The sequence below is a fragment of the Lissotriton vulgaris genome, chromosome 2_1, assembly GCF_964263255.1.
Source record: "Lissotriton vulgaris chromosome 2_1, aLisVul1.2, whole genome shotgun sequence".
In the NCBI taxonomy this organism is placed as follows: Eukaryota; Metazoa; Chordata; class Amphibia; order Caudata; family Salamandridae; genus Lissotriton; species Lissotriton vulgaris.
Genome location: NC_141687.1, coordinates 2105182819 through 2105204355, shown reverse-complemented (window position 1 = coordinate 2105204355; position 21537 = coordinate 2105182819). Strand labels below are relative to the sequence as shown.

At 45.6% G+C, this 21537-nt stretch overlaps 1 protein-coding gene across 3 annotated transcripts in view; it reads right to left on the bottom strand.

Annotated features, from left to right (window-relative positions):
- Positions 1 to 21537, bottom strand: part of TEX9 (testis expressed 9) — a 414747-nt gene that overhangs the window by 349213 nt on the left and 43997 nt on the right. For 2 of the 3 annotated variants that reach the window (XM_086958349.1, XM_086958350.1), the window contains exon 4: positions 8312 to 8388. The exons of the other annotated variant lie outside the window; for it this stretch is intronic. In XM_086958349.1, coding sequence (XP_086814475.1) covers positions 8312 to 8388 — 77 coding nt within the window. The remainder of the gene's footprint in view (positions 1 to 8311; positions 8389 to 21537) is intronic. 3 annotated transcript variants of the gene reach the window in all.

The following is a 21537-nucleotide window of genomic DNA, read 5'->3' as shown; positions in this document are numbered from 1 at the left end:
ATTCACTTTCGGAGAAGGACGGTCACCCATGCACGAAGACCAGGTAAGGCGGTCCCAGAGGGAAGAAATAAGTTACTTAACTGTAACTGCAGTTATCCAGCATTGGTATCTTTCATAGATTAACATGCCTGAATCATTTCCCATCGTCGTAGTGGGAGTCCCACGGTACAAATAACATAGCAGTAAGTAGTGAAAAAAACCATAGGCCCTTAGATGCAAACTTGCATTATATAGCCTATTAGTCTCCTTTTGAAAAAAGGACCGAACTGAAAGACACAACCAATCAGAGACCAGCATCCTGTAGAACCTTCCCAAGAGAGGCTGAGTTCCTCAGCTTTCGGGCACCAGTGTGGTAAGTACTGTAGTATAAAGGAAGCCTCTACGGGTAGGAGGATGGGTGCATGTGAATCTTTGAAAGACATCAATACTGGATAACTGCAGTTACAGGTAAGTATAGGGGTATCTTTCATAGATTCCCATGTCTGAATCAGAATAGCAAGCAGTGCCCCATAAGTATATATATATATATATATATATATATATATATATATATATATATATACATATATATATATATATATATATATATATATACGCATGCGTATTAGCTGCTAAGCACTTTAGTGGACAATGGGTAGTGCTAATACATTACTTAGTACCATGTGAAATATGAAAAAATTATACTATATAGATCATAGCAAACATAGATGCTGTCCTAACAGCGTAAGCAACAATATGCACCAGTGCCTGTAAACATAAGGATACAAGTATATATATATTGCAGATGAAAGCATTCCCAGTAGAGATTTGAACACCCTACAGAAACATACTTTTTTTGGACAGTCTTAGCGCTAGTGTCTGTAACTGTTGCTGTCTTTCCTGGGAAAGGAAGGCCTTGTTCTGAATGGCGTCCAGAATTGCTCCCAGGAAACACATTCTCTGCCTTGGAATGAGTGAGGATTTTTGGTAGTTTAATGATAGGCCTAATCGCTGAAACAGGGAAATACAATCTTGTGTTGCTGCTTCAACAAGATGAGCTGATGGCGCTTTCAGAAGCCAGTCGTCCAGGTACGGAAATAACTGATAACCGTTGTTTCTTAATGCAGCCGCTTCTGGGGCCATGAATTTCGTGAAAGTACGTGGAGCCGATTTGAGACCAAAAGGAAGGATTCGAAATTGATAGTGGGTGCCAGCCACTGTGAACCCTAGGAACTCTCTGTGTTTCGGGTGAATAGAGATATGAAAGTAGACGTCTTTGAGGTCCAATTAAGTCATGAAGTCGCCACTGTTGAGGCGACGCAAGTTGTCTGCCAGAGTGACTATCCTGAAAGTTTGGGTCTTCAAGAAATTGTTTAACTTTCTGGATCCAGGATAGGCCTCCACTCTCCTGACTTTTTAGGAATAAGAAAAAATCGGGAGAAGAAGCCTTTCCTCCTCTGCGAAAAGGGGACTTTTTCTATTGCTCTCTTTTGAAGCATGATCTTCGCTTCCCTCTTGGGTATATGTAGACGAGGGGTTGCGGTCCCCTGGGGGTGTGCTGGGTGGTTTTTTAATGAACTCCAAAGTTTGGCTGTGAGAAACGAGATCCAGGACCCACTTGTCTGAGGTGATTTTTCACCACTGGTGTAAATGAATGGAGAGTTTCGCACCTTTTAAGGGGAGCGGTGCACTCACTGGTACCCTGCTGAACTCATTGCTTGCGGCCAGAATCACGGCCTTGTGATGTTGACCTCCTTCTAGATCCCTGCCGAGAGAATCCAGCTGTGGTTGGTAGGCGGTTATATTGTTGATATCCTTGTCGTGGTTGATAAGACTGATATGACTGGGAATGCTGGTAATTACTTTTGTAGTTTGAGAAACCCTGGCCTCGAGCTCCCCATAGGGGAACCCAGCAGTACTGAAGGTTAACTAGAGCTCTAGCTGTGTCAGTATCTTTTTAGATCACAGTCAAAGCTTCATCAATGTGGTTGCCAAAGAGGCTAGCACCATCGTAAGCCATATCCAAGATTTTTGATTGCACCTCCGGGCAGAAACTTGTTGCTTTCAGCCACCCTTGATGCCGTAAAATGGCAGCACTCGCTAACTGACTAAAACTAGAAGGGGCGATGTCCATAGCGATATCAGTAAGCTCCGATGCTGCTCTTTCACCTTCATTGGTGAGTTTAATGAACTCATCCTCATTTTCTTCAGGGAGGATGGATTTCATCTCCCCTACATCAGAACATAGCTGACGATCATATCTGCTCAGGAATGCTAGAGCGTTTGCCGCCCTTACAGAAATCGCTGCGATTGATGAGAATTTCTTCCTGATGGTGTCAAGTCGTCTACCGTCCTCTCAGGTGCTGAGGTAATGGGAGCGGACGGATTCTTAAAGCAACGCTGAGTCACCTGAGAGATTACAGAATCCGCCTTAGGGTGACCTGTTAGACAAAGAGGAGAGCCCTCAGGGGCTCTATATTATTTATCCAGTCTCTGCAGTACAGGGATTAGAGAGGCTGGTGTTTTCATCACGTTTACCCTTCCTGCCAAATGTGATCGATGATAGGTATTGACCTCAAACGTTTTCTGGATTGTTCCTTAAAGTCATACATAAAGCAATCTTCCTGCTGTACAACAGTTGGTAGGTCGAACCTAACAGCAGCCCTGTCCATAATATTATGGAAACCTCCTATATCTTCAGGAGATGAATCCGAAGGGCGATGAGGTGGAGTTGGCACTACGTAATCATCCCATTCGTCCGCGGGTGTCGAAGGGTCTGGAATCTCCCCTTCTTCTCTCTCCTCTCCCTCCTCTTGTGAAGAAAGAGGGATAACATGAGTTGGCATGACAGAAGGCGGCAACGGTGGTGTAGCCGCTGGCTGTGGTGGAGGTACTACAGTTTCCTGTTCTTGAGGAGGTAACCTCTTTCTGTAGCCCGGCAGCATACTCTGGAGGTTTAGTAGTAATGCAGGTGGGAATTGAGGAGGTTGTTGCACAGGCTGCTCCATGTATCTATATTGTCTATAATGAGCAGGAGGAGCTTCATACTGTTGGTAGTAGTGCGCCTCCTCCGCATAGTCATCATCCTCCTGACACTTAACATTCAGTTGTGAGGGGCTATAAGCTGCTCCGAATTGACCCTCCTCGTCATCAGTATCTTCAACATCTAGAAGATTGCTGGGACATAGTCATACATAAGAGGTAAAATCTTTGGGGTTTTAAACTCCATGCGCGCCCTTTGCAAAACTGGCGTTGAAAAAGGGGCATACATAACTGCTGGTGAAATCTTCGTTGTCAACGGATCAGTCATTGACGGTGGCAATATTGCCGCTGACGATGTCATTGTCGACGGTGGTGTCATCGTCGACGTCTCTTCCGTCGACGATGGTTTAGTCGTCGACGTCTGTGCCGTCGACGGCGATATTATCGGTGATGGTTTTCTCTACAACAAATTCTTGCTCGGCGACGGTGCAGTAGACGTCGAGGTTTTAGCTTTGGATGCCCTTGACGACAGAGGTGTAGTCGATGATCAAGGCAATGTCGATGAGATAGATCCTTTAATACACCGCAACCAAGGGGGGCCCCCTAGGGCTAGTCCGCATACCGCCCAAGAAGGGAACATCCTTCGTGTTGGGCTGCGGCGCTGGCGAGGTTGCCGCGGAGCTGCGAAGGACAGTGTCAGCACTAAATGGCCAGATTCTCCTTGGAAACTGCTTGGCAGACCTAAAACAGCGGAGGTCTCTCTTGGGCATTGAGTGCATTGCTGGCAGTGTGTGCATTGTTGGGCTATGCGAGTCAGGGCGGAGTGCCGGTGCACCCTGCTTTCCTCCTTGGTGTGGGGGAGACCAGATGAGCCTGTGACCACGATCCGCGTGAGAGAAGTGCAGATGTTCAGACCGGGAGCAACATAGCTGCTCGGTGTCTTGCGGACTACCGCACCGCGGGTCTACACGACGCCAGGAGAGGAGCCGAGTGAAAACACTTGCCTGGTCGCTGACAGGCAGGCCTCTGGCGGCTGGGTGGTATCATCGTGAGGGTGTGCGCGCTGGGTGGCCCCGGGCGGCGGAAGGAGCATCATTGCGACCTGATCTCTCTCAGAATCGGATGCGAGCAGCGTGATTTACTGTGTTTTTGAAGTTACTGCAATACAAGCTTGGTAGTCGACATCGCAAAGTGGTCTCACAGAGAAAAGTTAGATAAACATTTGACATTCCTCTATGAATGAACGCTGTGCTGTACTGCTAAAGGCCACCGACCCGTCCTACCCGACTTGCCTGACCCTGATGCGGACACCTTAAATGGTGGCTCCCACCGCAGAGATGTGATATAAAAAGCTATTGAATGCAGTTGTACGCCAGTGTATGCAAGTGACATTTAACCCAATGATGGCGTCTGGAATTCATTTGGACCATGGTTTCTCCCCCCTCCACCCAAATCTGACTCTCTCTGAGTACTCCTGTTTTCCACCCTGACAGCGGAGCATGAGCACTATGTCCGACGCCCGGTGGAGCTATTCGGTTCAGCTATTGAGGAGATCGGCCTTGGCTCACCCCCTGACCGTCACCTACCCAGCCAGACTCTGGTCCCAATTTTTGTCCCCGTCTCCCTGTCTCGCCCACCCCCCCATCATATTTCTGTAACTATGCTTTTTCCTTGTCTCCCATTTAGCACTTTCTCTCATTGTCTACTTCCTTTGCTCCTATCCCCTCTCTCCTGAATTTTTCCCCTTGCCAGCTACACCGCCTAGTCCCCTTGTCCTTTTGTACTCTTTGACTAAGCACTCCTTCTCCCCTTGTTGGGGAAAGATCCAATATTTATATATTGGAATCTCAGCGTACCCGGTGAGAGTCCACAGTGCCTAGGGAGCCACTCACAGTTGAGGTATGGCATGGCACCCCTTGCCAAAGCACTCCCTCTCCCCTTTTTGGGGAAGGATCCAGTATGTGGGTCTTGGAGTCTCAGAGACCCCCTCTGAGAGAGTCCACTGCGTTTAGGGAGCCTCTTGCAACAGAGATGGGGAAATTATACCACTTCCCCTGGGATGACAGTTTACTGGACTTTGGACGCAACTCTGACTCGTCTACCAGTTTGTGTCCCTGTCACCTTCCCCCCCCCTCTTACCACGCTGTGTTCTATCACCATTACCTCCTCTTCCCCTCCTCCATTCTCTCTACTTCCCCTGTTCTTACCCCCTCCTCTCCTGAATATCTCCCCTTGCCTGCTTTTTCTCTTACGTATATGTCCTTTTTGTTTTTCTCAACCTTACTGGTCTCTATGTTGCCAGGCTCTAATAACTGTGTAACCTTTTGTACCAATGTAACCTGCAATTATGATCTGATACTCATGTAAAGCGCTCTGATACCTCTGGGTCTAACCAGCGCTATATAAAACCTTTAAAATAAATAAATAAAAATAAGTTGACATCGTTGACGGTCTGGAAGATGACATAGTTGAAGTTGTGGAAGTAGCAGGTAAGGCTGTAAAACCTGAGGAGGTTTTCTTAGCAGATGTGGCTTTTGAAGTACCTGCAGACTGAGGGGATGAAATCCCTGAGGGGACTATGTTTTTTCTCCTGATCAAGGGATGCTTTCGCCATGTGAGCGGTTTTAGGTTGTTTCCTTTACTCCTCAGGCTGACCCTCAGGTGACCTCTGTCTCTTATGAGACTTAGAGGAAATATCACTTTCTAAATCTGAAGAGGCGTCATTCTTCTTTTTCAACCATAATAAAAGCCATCCTTCTTTATCCCTCAAGGTTTTAGTAGGGAAAGTGCGGCAGATCTTACAGTGCCTTGCTTCATGCTTTGGATAAAGGCAGTAAATACAGTCTTTGTGGGCATCATCAATGTGAACATTCTTCTTTCCACAGGACTGGTAAGGTCTGAATAATCCTTTAGAATCCGACATTATCCTGATAAAGTATCAGATAGACTCCCTTACACAACGAAGTGCGGTGAAAATCTGAGGAACTCAGCCTCTCTTGGGAAGGTACTACATGGTGCTGGTCTCGGATTGGTTGTGGTTTTCAGTTTGGTCCTTTTTACAAAAAGAGAATAATAGGCTATATAATGCATGTTTGCATCTATCGGCCTATATTTTTTCACTACTTACTGCTATGTTATTTGTACCATGGGACTCCTACTACGACGACGGGGAATGATTCAGGCATGTGAATCTATGAAAGATACACCAATACTGGATAAGAGTTGTTCCCAACCACCATGGCGTCCATCTTGTCACCATTTAGCTTGAGGCAACTATTGGTCATCCATTTGTGGACTTGCTTCAAGCAGGTGAACAGATTTGCCACAGTATGGCTGTTAGGTACCAAAGAAACAACGACCTGGGTGTTGTAGGCATGCAACACCATTGTTAACCCAGCTGAACAAATAACGTCAGCCAGAGGGGAGATATATACATACATACATACATACATACATAAATCCATACACACACACACACACACGCCTGGGGTACTCCACATTTGAGCTGATGGACCTCCATCCAGCAGGGCCCTTCCCCGACCTGAAAGCTTCTGTTGTATTAAAATGGCTGTACTCCTTTCTGGACATCGCCCATAATTCCTAAAGACTCAAACCTGTGTTTCAGGATCAAGTGGGAGACGGTATTGAAGGCTGCGCTCAAATCGATAAGAATAAGCAGAGCTGATCCACCTTGGTCTGATGTTTTCCAGAGATCCTCCATACCCAATAAATACTTTACCAATCTATTGTTAATGAATGTGTATCGACTTGCATCAAAGCAAAGGTCTTTTGTTTTATTTCAGTCAGAAAAGAGGGATTGTAGCAAAATAATGCCATATAATGAAGAATCCCTTTGTTGGTGAGAATAGATTTCATTCTGATGATTTCTAGACAATGACTTGCCTACTATATTTTGGGTTCCAGGAAAGTAGGTTATACAAAAACACACTGTAAAAAGATATTCGTGCACCTGGCTTGTTAACTATTCTTACACTCCATTTGCTGAGAACATTTAGATTTGAGTGGCCACTATTTTGTATTGGGATACCATGCAGAGGTGCCACCGTTCCAAAAAAGAATCTTTTATTTCCAATAATTCCTAATTCAAAACCGAATTATTTTCCGATTGATCAAGTTTTCTTGGGAGAAAAGCCATAGCATGTTCTTCACCTAAAGGATTTGATTGAAATACAGCAAAACCAAATACATTATCAGAAGAACCGGACTCTACAACTAATGGTTTTGAGTTATCTGGTTGGATTTAAGAAGTACAGGTATAAACATTTGTTTTAAGGTCAAAAAGGCTGCATTAGCGTGGTAGCCCAAAATGTCTTCACTTTCTTTAGATATGAGAGGAGGGTTGACAAAAAGAATACATTTGCAATGATTTTGCAATTTGTAAATCACACAAAACAGTGGCTTTCTCAGACAGATGTTGTACCATGCCAGTCAAGAGTTGCTTACACCTTACTCTGACCACACGTCATTAGCAGATAAAATAATCCCATATAAGATATTGTTATTCAAAGGGGAGTGGATTTGTTTCCCAACATAATTTTGGCAATTTCCTATTAGATGACCTTTATTACATTATATATAATACATTAAAAATCCCATCTTTCTTAATCTGCTTTTTTAGAAATAGAACCTAGAGTGATAATCATCTTTATGGGTTATTCCTGTTAATGAGACGTTTCTTCAGATGGCAGGGATGAGTGAAGGGCAGTGTAGAAAGGAGGTCGAAAGATTGCTGGCGCTCCTTTTCATGTTCTCTATGTTTTTAGTTTGACTATTAATTTGAAGCATTACAGCAACCAGGTCAGAAAATAATCTGGCCTCTTTACTTGAACTAGATCAACCCTTTGGTACATCCTTTAGCTCGTTTTGATGACTCTTAAACCAGGCCAGTTTGATTCCCTGGCAATAGCTTTAAACTTGGTAATGTAGGATAGGTCATTATGCAGTGTTGCAGTAATGCATATGGAGGTGTACAATGATGATTGTATTATAGAAAGTCTCACCAATGCAGGCAAATGTATGGTAGACTCAAGCCCTTGGCTAAAAAAAGGCAGGATACTAAATTCTTCATGCAGTCCTCAGGTGGAGTTAGGTTCTCTTTTATTTCTCTTTACACAATCATTCCAACATTTTAAACAACCACAAAAAAAGATAAGTCTAGCAGGAAGGCAAAGCACCGAGCATCATAATAAGCAAGTGCGCTATTACTGGCGAGAGCCACAAGACAGCATCGAAGCACATCATACTGACAGATGTTATAAAAGATAATTATAGCACAACAGTGATGCCATTCGTTAAACAATGAATTCCGGTAAAAGAGAACACATTTTACCTGATTTGTTCATCTTCATCATCATATAGGTTAACGCACGTCGAAACTGGTCTTGAAAATATTTCCTGTTGCTCCCTCTTTTAATAAACAAACAGAAAAAATAAATGCTAAATTATCCATTATCTATAGAATATTTTGAAGAGGTGGAGTCCTTGTATTATGTTTACAAGCCAGCCAGCATTTACCAGTTATAAAAAGATGCATATAAAATATATAATTGACCTTAATGCATTACTACCCTTGACCACCCACGCACAAGAAAAATGCACCAAACTAACCAGACAGAGATAATATAACAATTCATACGTCTATGTTGTAAGAAAGTGGGTTTCTGGTTGAGAAGTGTGAAACCCTGGTCAGGCAGGAACAACAATCCTTGTCAGGGTGAAGTCAGAACGAAACCCCCAAATTAGCCTGCACTCACCCCTCTGGTAGCTTGGCATGGAGCAATCAGGCTTAACTTAAAGACAATGTGTAAAGTACTCAAACAGTAATAAAGTAAAAGTCACAACACCTGAAAAATCCTACAACAATTTAGAAAAAGATTACATGTTTTGTATAAACTAACGTTATTTTCCAAACACAAATACAATAATAATCATCGGTTGCGATGATTATTGTTGCCAAAATTATAGGAGACTATATTCAGTAAAGTGTATGCATACCATAGTATTCCCACCACTTCCCAGGTTTGTGCATAGAGTCACTTGCCGTGCAGATAGGGTTTTTTGTTAGGCACACCAGTCCACCCCCTCCCGCCACCCCGCAAACGAGGATGCTGCTGGAATTTCCATCATAGGGCAATGCCTCACTTGGCTACCAATGTGGCAACCCCAATGAATGTACGCTCCGGACGCGGACCACCCAGGTCTTCAGTAGGTCTAAGGGTGAGGTCCAGAGGCCTACCAAGCACAAGCAAAAGTTCCAATGCTATCTTCTTCCATTATGGAGTCCTCATGGTACAAGTCCTGGCCACGTGGTAACAATCCATGTCAGGGGAAGCTTGGGTGTATCTACCTGCTGCGTGGAGTCACTGGTTGGTCGTGTAAGTTGAGTGTGGATAACTGAGCTGAATCCGAGGCAAGCATATATGAAACGTTCTCAAAGGGCCCTACTAACTTCCCTCCACTCCGCTTCATCCAGTTCCCCAAGCCATGCTTTCCACATCTGATCTCAGCATGGCTAAAATCTCAGATAAATTTGTGATTAATGCCTTGTCCTATGCTGATGACACCCAGCTGGTGGTCTCTTTGACCCGGGCCCAGGCCGGTGCTGCCTCCAATTTTGTATCCTGCCTTCAAGAACTGGCGACTGGATGGCAAACAACTGCCTGAGGCTAAATGGGTGTCAAACCGAGGTGCTGGTGATAGGCAAGGCTCCATCAGTATGGTCCTCGGCGTGGTGGCCCCAGTCACTGGGCCCCACCCCCATACCTTGTGAACAAGCTAAGAATCTCGGGATTTGGGTGGATAATAAGTTGTCCTTCGACTACTTCTGAGGAAACTTCGGAAAACCCTTGACACCCTCCCCATGGAATCCAGGAAAATTCTTGTTCACGCGCTGGTAACATCTCGCCTGGACTACAGCAATATTCTGTACCTGGGTGCTACTGTCAGATGCCTGCGGCGCTTGCAATGTATTCAGAATGCAGCAGCAAGATTAATCCTCATGCTCCCTAAGAGTGCTTCAGCGACATGTGTGCTGGCTTCTTTGCACTTGCTCTCTATCAGAGAAAGAGTGAAATTCAAGGCTTTGTGTGTGAGCAATTGAATTTTACAAAGAAAAGGACCCACATACTTGCATGGTGTTCTAACTCCTTGTGCACCTACTAGACTGCTAAGGTCCTGTGGAACAGGTAGGGTGCATGTCCCCAAAATTAAAAGAGCCAGGATGGGTAGACGCTCGTTTTGTCATCTTGCAGCCCAATTGTGGAATTCGCTTTCTTAGGCACCCCGGCTGGAGTGTTCTGAATCCATCTTTAGGGAAGGTCTGTAGACACATTTATTTCCGCCTTCTTAAATTATTGCCTGTTTATGGCTGCTGCTGCTGCTGTTTGCATTGTTACCGTAGCGCGGGGACACACTGGTCTCAGTGTAACCAGGCGCTTTACAAATGTAACTATTATTTATTATTATTATGGCAAACTGGTTTGGGGAGTTTACTATCAAGGACTGGCAGATCTGGGATATAGCACCCATGGTCAACCTCCCATTTACCTCCAGGGGGCTGACCTCTGTAACATCAGGGTCCGGGGAGATGTTAGCTGCAAGGCTGTGACATAATTGCAAGTATTTGTGAAACTGGGTGTGGGTTGTTTGTATAGAGTCTGTATATCCTGGAATGTCCACAGGTGACCCCCTAACCACACACTCCCAAGCACAGTAATGCCTAATGTGTCCCATTTTTTAAATACTTCCAATCCTGCTATATGATGCAACCAAGTTAATTGCCATAGTGGGGTCATAGATGTATTGACTCTTACAGAAACGTGGATGGGCGATAGCTCCGTACCTGATATCATAGCCGCCTTCCCTAATGAATATGATCCTATGTGGCAGAATCGTGCAGACAATGCTCGAGGTGGTGGCGTAGCTATTCTTTTCAAAAAACATCTAACTGTCACTAAACTAATGGCAGAAACAGTCGATTTAGCCAACCTACTTGGGGTGAAAATTACATTGAGGAACACCTGCCTTGCTGTTCTTACAGTTTATCGCCCCCCAAAATCCACCTATTTGTTTAATGATCTTCTAACCCCCATCATCTCAGACGTCTGCACGCGCTATCAAAAAGTATTAATAACTGGAGATTCAACGTCCACTGGGATGAAATGTCTAAGGATGTGGCAACTCAACTTCTGGAGATCACTATGACCACACTTGGACTCCAACAACGAGTGGATAAACCCACACATGATAAAGGCCATACTCTCGACCTTATCTGGACTTCAGACCCGGATGTTGTTCTAACCAGTGTCCTACCCTGTATATGGTCAGACCATTACCTGATAAACTGCGACATCCCGATGGATGGATATCGGTCTCAATCATTACCCCAAAAATTTAAGAAAGTACGTCAATGGAGGAAAATTGACTCAGAGACTCTGACGGACACCCTTCTCAAAAATAATATACAGTCACACGATACACTTGGAGATTTAGAGCAGGAAATTGCGAATGTGATGCTAAATCTTAGTCAGGCCATTGATTTAATTGCTTCTGAAAAAATCAAAAGATAAGTAGAGCAGTGAAAGGAGCTCCATGGTTTAACCCTTCCATGAGAGAATACAAAATAAAGCTCCGCCCTTTAGAAAGACTCTGGAGGAAAACAAAGGACTCCACAGACAGGGATCATTATAGAATATTTCTTAAACAGTATAAAAATCACATTCTGTCAGCAATCACAAATTAATAACGCAGAGAATGTTCAGAAAGGAACTTTTAAGATCTTAAATGAACTGAGCAAGAAGGTAGGAAAAGTAGAATCCCCGATTTATTGTAACATCTTTCAACACTACTTTCTTGATAAGGTAGAAACTATTCTTTCCGACATTCAGAACTCCCCCAGCTGTTACTCTTTACCTTCTTCCTCCCATTCTCAAGCCCCCTCTTCTGAGCGCACCATCATTAAATTTCCTTTGATTGACTCCACAGCCTTAGGTCAACTTATGAACCGAACTAAGTCAGGCTCGCCTGCAGACCCATGCCCTCCTAGCATCTTTCGTTTGGCGCTCCCTACTTTAGAGAATCATCTTATCTCCCTATTGAATAAATCATTAGATATTGGCCAGCTCCCCTCTAGTTTCAAAGAAGCACGAGTTAGTCCCCTAATAAAAAAGCCGGGGGCGGATCCCACTAACTTAAACAAGCACTGGCGTTGCCAATAGGTCTCGCAGTAGGAAAGTTGGAGCTATTACAATTGCAAATAACAATGCCTTTTATTTTTGTTTTCATTTTAAAAACATAAAGGGCTTTGTCATTTACAAAACCAATAGCTCCAACTTTCCTACTGCAAGACCTATTGTGCACTGCACAGTGTGGGTTAAAGTGGCACTGCGTGGGTGTGAGTGGCTTTGAGTGAGTGGCGTTGCGTGGGTGAGTGGCGTTGCGTGGGTGAGTGGCGTTGCGTGGGTGAGTGTTGTCGCGTGGGTGAGTGTTGTCGCGTGGGTGAGTGGCGTTCCGTGTGTGAGTTGCGTTGCGTGTGTGAGTGGCATTGCATGGGTGAGTGTGGCGTTGCGTGTGTGAGAGTGGGCTTGCGTGGGTGAGTGGCGTTCCGTGTGTGAGTTGCGTTGCGTGTGTGAGTGGCATTGCATGGGTGAGTGTGGCGTTGCGTGTGGGAGTGGGCTTGCGTGGGTGTGAGTGGCGTTGTGTGTCTGAAAGTGGTGCTGTGTGGGTAAAAGTGCCACTGCGTGGTTGTGAGTGGATTTGCGTGAGTGAGTGGCGTTGCGTGGTTGAGTGGTGTTGCATGTGTGAGTGGTGTTGCGTTGGTGAGTGGCGTTGCATGTGTGAGTGGCATTGCATGTGTGAGTGGCGTTGCATGGATGAGTGGCGTTGCATGGATGAGTGGCATTGCGTGGATGAGTGGTGTTGCGTGGATGAGTGGCGTTGCGTGGATGAGTGGCGTTGCGTGTGAGTGGAGTTGCGTGGGTGAGTTGTGTTGCGTGTGTGAGTGGTGTTGCTTGGGTGAGTGGCATTGCGTGGATGATAGTGGGCTTGCGTGGGTGTGAGTGGCGTTGCGTGTTTGAAAGACTATTACTGGGTCACTTGCTTCGCCACTCATCGTGATCCCCGCATGTCCGCTTCCCACACTTGCTTAATTTGTATTATTATTGCTGCAAAGGCCCAGGGATAGCACACTGCTACCGGAGTGCTTGCTTCTGTTGCTTTGCATAACATCATGCATACTTGTTTTTAAAATTTACTATTCTAAAATGGCTGCCTGCCATCTTGGATGGTAAATGATTTTTTTTTAGAACGGCCAAAATGGCGCACACACAGCTTTGTGATGCAGTGACAGCCATTTTGTAATTATTATTTTTCATAATGTCAAGGGAAACAATCATTGGCAAAGTCGACGACCGGGTCTTTTAAAGGCGAGACCTTTTGTCTTTGCCAATGCTTTTTGTTCCTGAGCTTGCTCTTAAATGGACTCGCACTTTGGAAACTCGGAAGTCCTATGTTGTGAAAGGATTGAGTCTGGCCAGAAGGTGCCTTGCTTAAGAGTTTGATCATATGAAGGGAACTCACATGTAGGGCCCAGGTCACACTGCAAGCATGCTCACTGTCTGTGTATTCCGCTGCCTTCACCCAGGAAGTGATGTAAGCAGTGCGGTGTTTACAGTCTCTTTGTGTGTTAGCACAAAACACACGCTACGCATAGTACATGCCAGTTATACACATAGTACAATCCATGTTATACATATAGCACATACACTTAGCACAGTGGCGATTCACGTTACATACATAGCTCAATGCACATTATACACAGAGCACAATGACTATTCATGGTATACATGTAGCACAATGCACAATATACATATACAATGAAGCAGGTTATACACATGACACTGCACATTCTTCACATAACACGATTCACACTGTACACCCAGCACAGTGACGTTACACGTGCTGCTCAATGCACATTCATCACATATCTCAATGCACACCATGCACACAGCCCAGTGAGGATGCACGTTCTTCACATAACACACTGCACATTATACACAGAGCACAATGACGATGCACGGTACACATGTAGCAAGCACACTGCACATTATACTAAAAGTACAATGCTTACCTTTTGTGTCTGACTGCTCTAATCACATGCTAGCAGTTGTGCTGATAAAAACAATATGCAGCAATAACGCTTTACCTGTTGGCTTTGTCAGTGATGCTGTCCGAGTTCTCGCTGGGGCCTTGAGTTCCAGAAGAGTTACAGAGAATCTAGAGAGTGAGTCGAGGCATGCTTACTGACCACGAAGGAAAAGCTGAATATCTTTAAATGTTACTGGATAGCGAATGGTCTATCTACCGATTTAATATAGATGGGAAAATCCAAAATAAGCATAAGCTATACAGTGTCTTTCCTTATCCTCTTTGATTAAGGTTACCTTCATGGGGTAAAAGTGTTCCTACATAAATTAAGCAGATGTTTCTTTCAACCTGGAAAGAAGACGGTGGAAAGAAGACGGAGGGAAGGCAGAGAAGGGGAGGGGGAGGAGAAATGCGACAGCAGGGGCCTTTGAAGTGAAGCTAAGCTTCACTTCAAAGGTGTGGGAGGAGTGCTGATACGGCCTGGGGGAAGCTGGCTGGGGAGGTTCGGCCGGCCTGTGGCTGGCCCTGAATAATCGGCAAGGCTGTGTTTGCGGGGAAAGAGAGGGGAGGTGCTGGTGTGGGAGGAATGCTGCTAGGGCAAGGCTGTACCACTGGTCGATTTAATGTGTTCACTAGTTACATTATTTACAATGACAGTTTTTCTGTTATCATTGGCTTCATGTATCACACCAACCACCAAGTTCTGCAGCAATACCTCATTTTGTTTTTGATTTGCTAGTTGTAAAAATGTTTTTTGTAGCAAAATCAAGTTAAACTTGTAAGCACAGTTCTAAGAATCAATTCCACACACCAGCAAAACCCCGCACACAACCCCCTCCCAGTACCCACATATCTGTTTATAGTCTCACGCACACACAAATGCACGCAGCCTCACACACCGGCGACGCTGATCTCATGTGACCAGCTCTTCTCACGCCAGCACAGCATAATTCTGTGTTCATAAATTAACCGCGCTATCTCTCAGGCTGCAGCATGGCGGCGGTCCTTGCCAGCTCAGCCGGCGAGGCCCGCCGCCATTCATTATCATGCGAATTTTGACAGGATATTAAATTTACTAATCCTGAAATTTCAGAACTGACCCCTAAACTCGCAAGCAGACAATACCGCGCGTGGGTGCCTGCCTGCGAAGCCCCCAGTGTTTCAGCCTGCCGACTGCAGCCTTGCAGCAAGTTTGTTTAGAAAGCACGTATTTTCAACTCACTGGACAGTACGAGAGTGATCGACCACAGAACTGCTTGTACGTGAATGAGCGTGTGCTGTCCTGCTGCAGAGACTGAGTCAGCAGGCTTGGAACATTCTAGAACACCCTACACAAAGGTCAATTATGGAAAGTAAATATAAAACACATACATAAATAAGTACGCACAGAAATAAAATGGTCTTTACGTCAACCCATTGCAGGCTTGTTAGAAACAAACAAGAATCAAAAACTTGAGCATTGCTTTTAAAGCCATTCGCATAGCATCACGCCCACCTCTCGCCACATATTATGTGCAAAGATTTTGTTGTGGAACACTGGCAGTCAGTGAGAGAAGATGACCGGATGGTACAAGTGTGAGTAGTAACGTGTTTTCCCCCTCTGTGGAGCTGTAGGTGGCATATTTGCAAAGAAACATGGGCTGTTAGATTTAACAAGGCTGTGTTTGCGGGGAGAGAGAGGGGAGGTGCTGGTGTGGGAAGGGGGAGGTGCTGGTATGGGAGGAGTGCTGCTAGGGCAAGGCTGTGTTTGCGGGGAGAGAGAGGGGAGGTGCTGGTGTGGGATGGGGGAGATGCTGGTGTGGGAGGAGTGCTGCCTGGGCAAGGCTTTGTTTGCGGGGAGAGAGAGGGGAGGTGCTGTGTGGGAGGGGGGTAGGTGCTGGTGTGTGAGGAGTGCTGCTACGGCAAGGCTGTGTTTGCGGGGAGAGAGAGGGGAGGTGCTGGTGTGGGAGGGGGGAGTTGCTGGTGTGGGAGGAGTGCTGCTAGGGGAAGAGAAGCCCTGGCCGTGAATGCGCGTGCATGTTTGCTCATGTGATTCACGTGAACTGCAAGAAAACCGCGGGGCTGAAAGCCCTTGGTTTGAAGAGGATTTTGCCGACTTGAATTCTCCCCATTTCCCATTCCTGCGGAATGGTAAAGGCGAGACCTAAAAAGGATAGGCCTATATCCCAGCTGCCTTTTCTGTCCAAAATTTTGGAACAGCATGTTCTGAGCTCTCTCTCAGCATTCCTGGAGTCGCACCATCTACTCCATGAGCGGCAAGCAGGTTTCCGGGCACACCATAGCACTGAATTAGTGATGCTTTCAGTGCTAGATGAGGTCAGAGGTATGGCTGACAGTAAAAAGCCGAGCGCCCTGGTAGTATCGAATGCCGCTGACAGATCTAATAATGTCAGCCATACCCTACTTCTGGACAGATTGGCCGCTTTTGGGATAAAAGACACACCCTATAAATGGCTAAAATCCTCTTTCTGGGAGAACTCAAAGGATTCAACTGGGGGACTGTATATCAGACTTGGGTGCTCTGAAGTGTGGAGTCCCCCAGGGATCAGCCTTGTCCCCACTCCTTTTCAATCTTTATGTAAATGTAAATGTATGTATAGGCATTTATATAGCGCACTACTTACCCGGAGGGTCCCAAGGCGCTTCGACCGCTGCGAAACCCTTCCTGGCTTCCCTGAGAGATGGTCCCTTAATGGGTATCTCCAGGGTGAGACCAGGCATCCCCGGCGGTCTGGTGGGGCCGTTAGTGAAGATGAGGCAAGCTAATGCCCAGAGTTGCCGAGTGTGATCGCTGATCAGAGTGGGCACCGAGGCGAGAGAATTATCGAGTCCGCTGACCCTGGTCCAGAAACCTGCCGTGCCGGGAATCGAACCCTGGTCCCGGGCCGTCCTCTGCTCTCGGGTCTGCCGCCTCTAACCAGTGAGCCACACTACTTCACTCTGCAGCCCTTAATCAACTCCTTGGAAAACATGGGCTGTAAAACTTTTAACTACGCCGACGACACTCAGTTGCTACGGAGTATCGATAATACGGCTTGTGCACAGACCCATGCCCAAACGATTCTTAGACATACAGTGAGCTGAACGAAGCAAACTCGCAGAAAATTAATCCAGACAAGACTGAGGTCTTGGTGGTTTCAACTGAAGCCTCTCCCTGGAGCGATTTGTTTTGGCCTCAAGACCTTGGCCCTACCCCGAAACCTTGTCTTAAGGTAAAAAGTCTAGGTATAAATATTGACCACGAGTTGTCAATGGCTAGTCAGATTTCATCTGTGGTTGGGACCTGTACTAATTTAATTAGACAGTTACGTGAGCTAGTCCCCCTTCTCTCCTTTTCCACGCTTCGTACCATTGTCTCCGCCACCATAATTTCAAGACTGGACTACGGAAATGCCCTGTATTTGGGGTTGCCCAAAACTTTGATCAACAGGTTGCAAGTTGTCTTGAATGACGCAGCCATGCTGTTTTTCAGGCTACCCAGATGGACTCATGCATCTCCACTGTTGTGCAAGCTACATTGGCTCCCCATAAAACAACGTGTGGAGTTTAAAAGCCTATGAATCGCTCATAAGGCGGTCTATGGCCAGGCACCCGCGTACATAAAAGACCGCCTTGGGATATATAACCCCAGACGATCACTAAGGTCTTCTAACACCCAACTGTTGTCTTGTCCCCGCTATAAATTAGCAACGAAGGGTGGCAGATCTTTTTCAGTGATGGTTTCTCAGATTTGGAATAAACTCCCCGAGTCTCTCCGTAAGGAAACCAATCTATTGCGCTTCAGGAAGTCTTTGAAAACATTCCTGTTCAGGGAAGTCTTAAACACTGCCTAACACCTTGGATCTAGGTATCTTCCTGCTGTTTCACCATTATTGTTTCCTTCTGTTAAATAGCGCCTAGAGACCTGTTGGTGATTCGGCGCTATATAAGCTGCAGTTAACAATAACAATAACAATAACAATCAACGTCAACTTATGATCTCAACTGAGGTGGAGCGCCTCTCTCCAGCACAAGAAAACCACACAGGTGACCAGCAGCTACTGCCAATAGACGGCGCCACTCATGACGTTTTTTACGTTATGTGGATGGTAATTGCAAAGAGTCATTAATATCCAGATAAATTGCTTGTTTTTTTTTATTAAAGAATGGTTTTAAGCAATGGCAAGAGCTACTTAAGAGCCTGGCTGCCTCTCGCACTTGCTGTGATGGGTCAGGCCCTTTTAAGTGGGACACATGCTCTAGTGAGCATGTGTCCCTCAGCATTTCCCTTTTAAAACAAAAAAAAAATCCCTATGTAAGCTAAGGCCTGACCTAGCACCAACCTTGGCCTGCAATGTTCGTGATTCTGAAGAGACCTCCCATTCATGACGCGGCAGAGTCATACTGACAAGCAGTTCCAGGCATCTAGGGCATAAGCCCAGTCTTACCAGGACTGCCCGTCAATCACTTTCACAGGCTGCAAGCAACAGCCATTCACAGCTCATCGCTGGTGACATGTTGGGAAAGGGTGTTGCTTGCAGCCTGTGAAGTAACGCAGGCATGTGACACGTGGTCATAGAGTCATGAGACTGTGACCACGAGCCACATGCATGCTGTAAACAGATTCTCTGTGCATGCTTTGGCATGACCAGAGTATCTGTTTATAGTAAGTACTTACATTAGAGGCTGAGAGGGCATGCTCAGGCACCGCGTTCCGGAATGGGAATGCCAGTAGATTCTGCCTCCGGGTACAGACCTGCATTGAAGTCTCCACCAACTACAGTGGTACCCATTTAGAAGGTCGATTGCACAGCGGTCAAGGAACTTGTTGCAGAGGAAGAGCTCGATTGGGGACATATACGGATGCAAAATTATAGAGTTGGCCTTCCAGAGAGCCCTCCATCCCGATATATCTACTGTTGGGTTCTGCGTGGGTAGTTGTGATTACCAATGGGAATTCCTATGCAGCAGGATGGCCACTCCTGTGGAGCCCCGGGTTAACCCGGAGTGGTAATCTCAGTCGCACCGAAATCTCTTACGAAAAGGACAGTGAACGTCCATCAAGTGTGTTTCTTGTAACAGCGGGTTGGTGAAGCTTGGCATGTCCGAGGATGGCAGAGTGCTTAATGCGGTCTAGTAATCCATTAACATTCTAGGACATGAGATTGAAATATGATCTGGAAAATCAGGAAGTGATGTCGGTTAGTGTGTGGGTAAGGCTAGATTGGGGAGGTGATAACAATGGGTCTGGTTGCAGCCTCTGAACTGTGTACATTATAGTAACTTGTTTAAAAAAACATTGCCTCCCGTCTATAACCCAACTCCCCAACCCCATACTTGTAACTCCGAAGCATCGGTCACTCTTAACCTAACCTAATCCATTAAGAAACAAAAAAAGTGTATATATTGAGGAACTCTTCAATTTCAGGATATCATGCCTAGAGTCTGCCATAATGTCTCATTGTGTTTCTCGGTTAGTGTAGCTCATCAGCTGCATCTGTCTCCTCGAGAAAGGATCGTCGGGCCGATGGGTTGCTCAGCCGGCCCGCCGGGTAGTCAAACCGGGGTGCCCAATCAATCTGCTGTGCCTGAGCTGCAGTCCTCCACCCCCGCTTCCAGCGTCTCCCTGCTGTGACCCAGAATCCGGAGAGCCTGGAGGCCACATCTGCTGCACGTGTGAAATCTAGTGCACCGCCTCCCAAATGGCAAAACTTTGGAACCCCTTGCCTTTCGAACTTCGCATGGCCGAGTCCAAGCACTGTTTTAGAAAAAAAAGGAAAAAAACTGGCTCTTCAACCAAAATAGACCATATAGATATGATCCCCCGTTCTCGTTGTTCGGTCTCTGCTTTCGTGCGCCGGTACTTCACAGCTGAGCTCTTTACAAAGGACCTTTATTAACTGAATTAGTCTCAAGGTGATATGGACCCCTCTGCTGTCATTCTACAGCCATTCTAGGCTCAGGAGCACCATTGCAGTCCTTCCTTTCCGCTGCTCATCCCCAGGCCTGCTGAGGCGTTTTAAATAGATATGTTTTAGAGTTAAAAATCACTTTCAATTTCGCTGGGAAAAGAGGCATATTTTGAAGATTGAGTTGTTTGAGTTTTTGTTTGATGTTAGTGGACAGTAAGTTTCTTAGACCATCAACCCCCCTCCACTTCTTCACATCTTTGAGGGAAACGAACTGTCATCTGTGGGCACCGCAGCCATCCTGCACTGAAGAAGAGTAAAAGGGATCAGCAGCTATCAGCCACCGCACTGCCAGTGTCCTCCCGGAGGTCAAGGCCAGCCTAGGCTGCATTCTCAAGGCTCCAATCTGAGCCAACCCAGCAAGGGGGCAGGGGAGGCAAGAGAGAAGGTGCAAGACAGCCCCAACCTCATTGGGCACAACTCCCACTCCTGATGCATGACCACATACGCATTGGTCTCGGGCCTACCGTTGCCCAGCACCATGAGTCAGCTACCACGCGGCCCCGTCTCACTCAGCATAGGCATGAAAGTGGCAAGTCCACCTCTCAAGTACGTCTGCCGGGCCCTCCGATCCCTCGCAGGTCCCTTGGCAGCAGCCGCCGCCGCCACTCACGATGGGTTGTAGCCGCCATCTTGAAGATGCAGCGCGACATATCGGATACGCTCCACAGCCATTGTTCTGCAGGCACGGGGGCTCCGCAATATTTTCGCAACCTTATATCAATAAATAAATAATGTTAGATTATTTAACAATTTGTTAAACATTGTTCATATTTGAATATAAATGATATTTTCAATGTTTACTTGACTACTTTTGCTGCCAAGTGTGTTGTACATTTTTATATAGGAATACTGTTAGGTTTTCAATGCTGTACAATTTGTTTTAAAGTCATAGTTTTGCATGTTTTTTTTTTTTTTACACATTTAGTTATTTGTTGTGCTTTTTAATGTGATTTTTAACATGTGTGGTGAAAAAATGATTACATAAGTATATTTAATAAATAATGTTATTTGTGTTACTACATAGTTTATCACTAAAGAATTTTGTTAGATTTTCATATTTTAATTTGTTGAAATAAAACGTTTTTTGTGATTATTTCCTACATTTAATAATATTAGATAAAAACTGTTATGGAATGTTAAACATATTAAGCTGTCATCACTGTTAAAACACCTTCAAAAAAATGGTTTTATATTGGACTGCAAATAGTTATTGTGATCACTTAAGTGTCCAACCTTTTCCCCTAAATAGATCAGATTAGAATAGAAATAGTAAATGTGACTCCTCAAGTTTTTAACACCTTCCCCTAAATTGCTTAGATTGGATTGGAATTGTAAATGTAACCACTTGATTACCCAACACTTTCCAAAAAATGGCTTAGGTTGGAGTGGCAACATTTATTATGACCCCTTTAAGCCTCAGGCCTGTGGCCTGTTCCGACCTCCGCTGGTGAGCAGAGCAAAC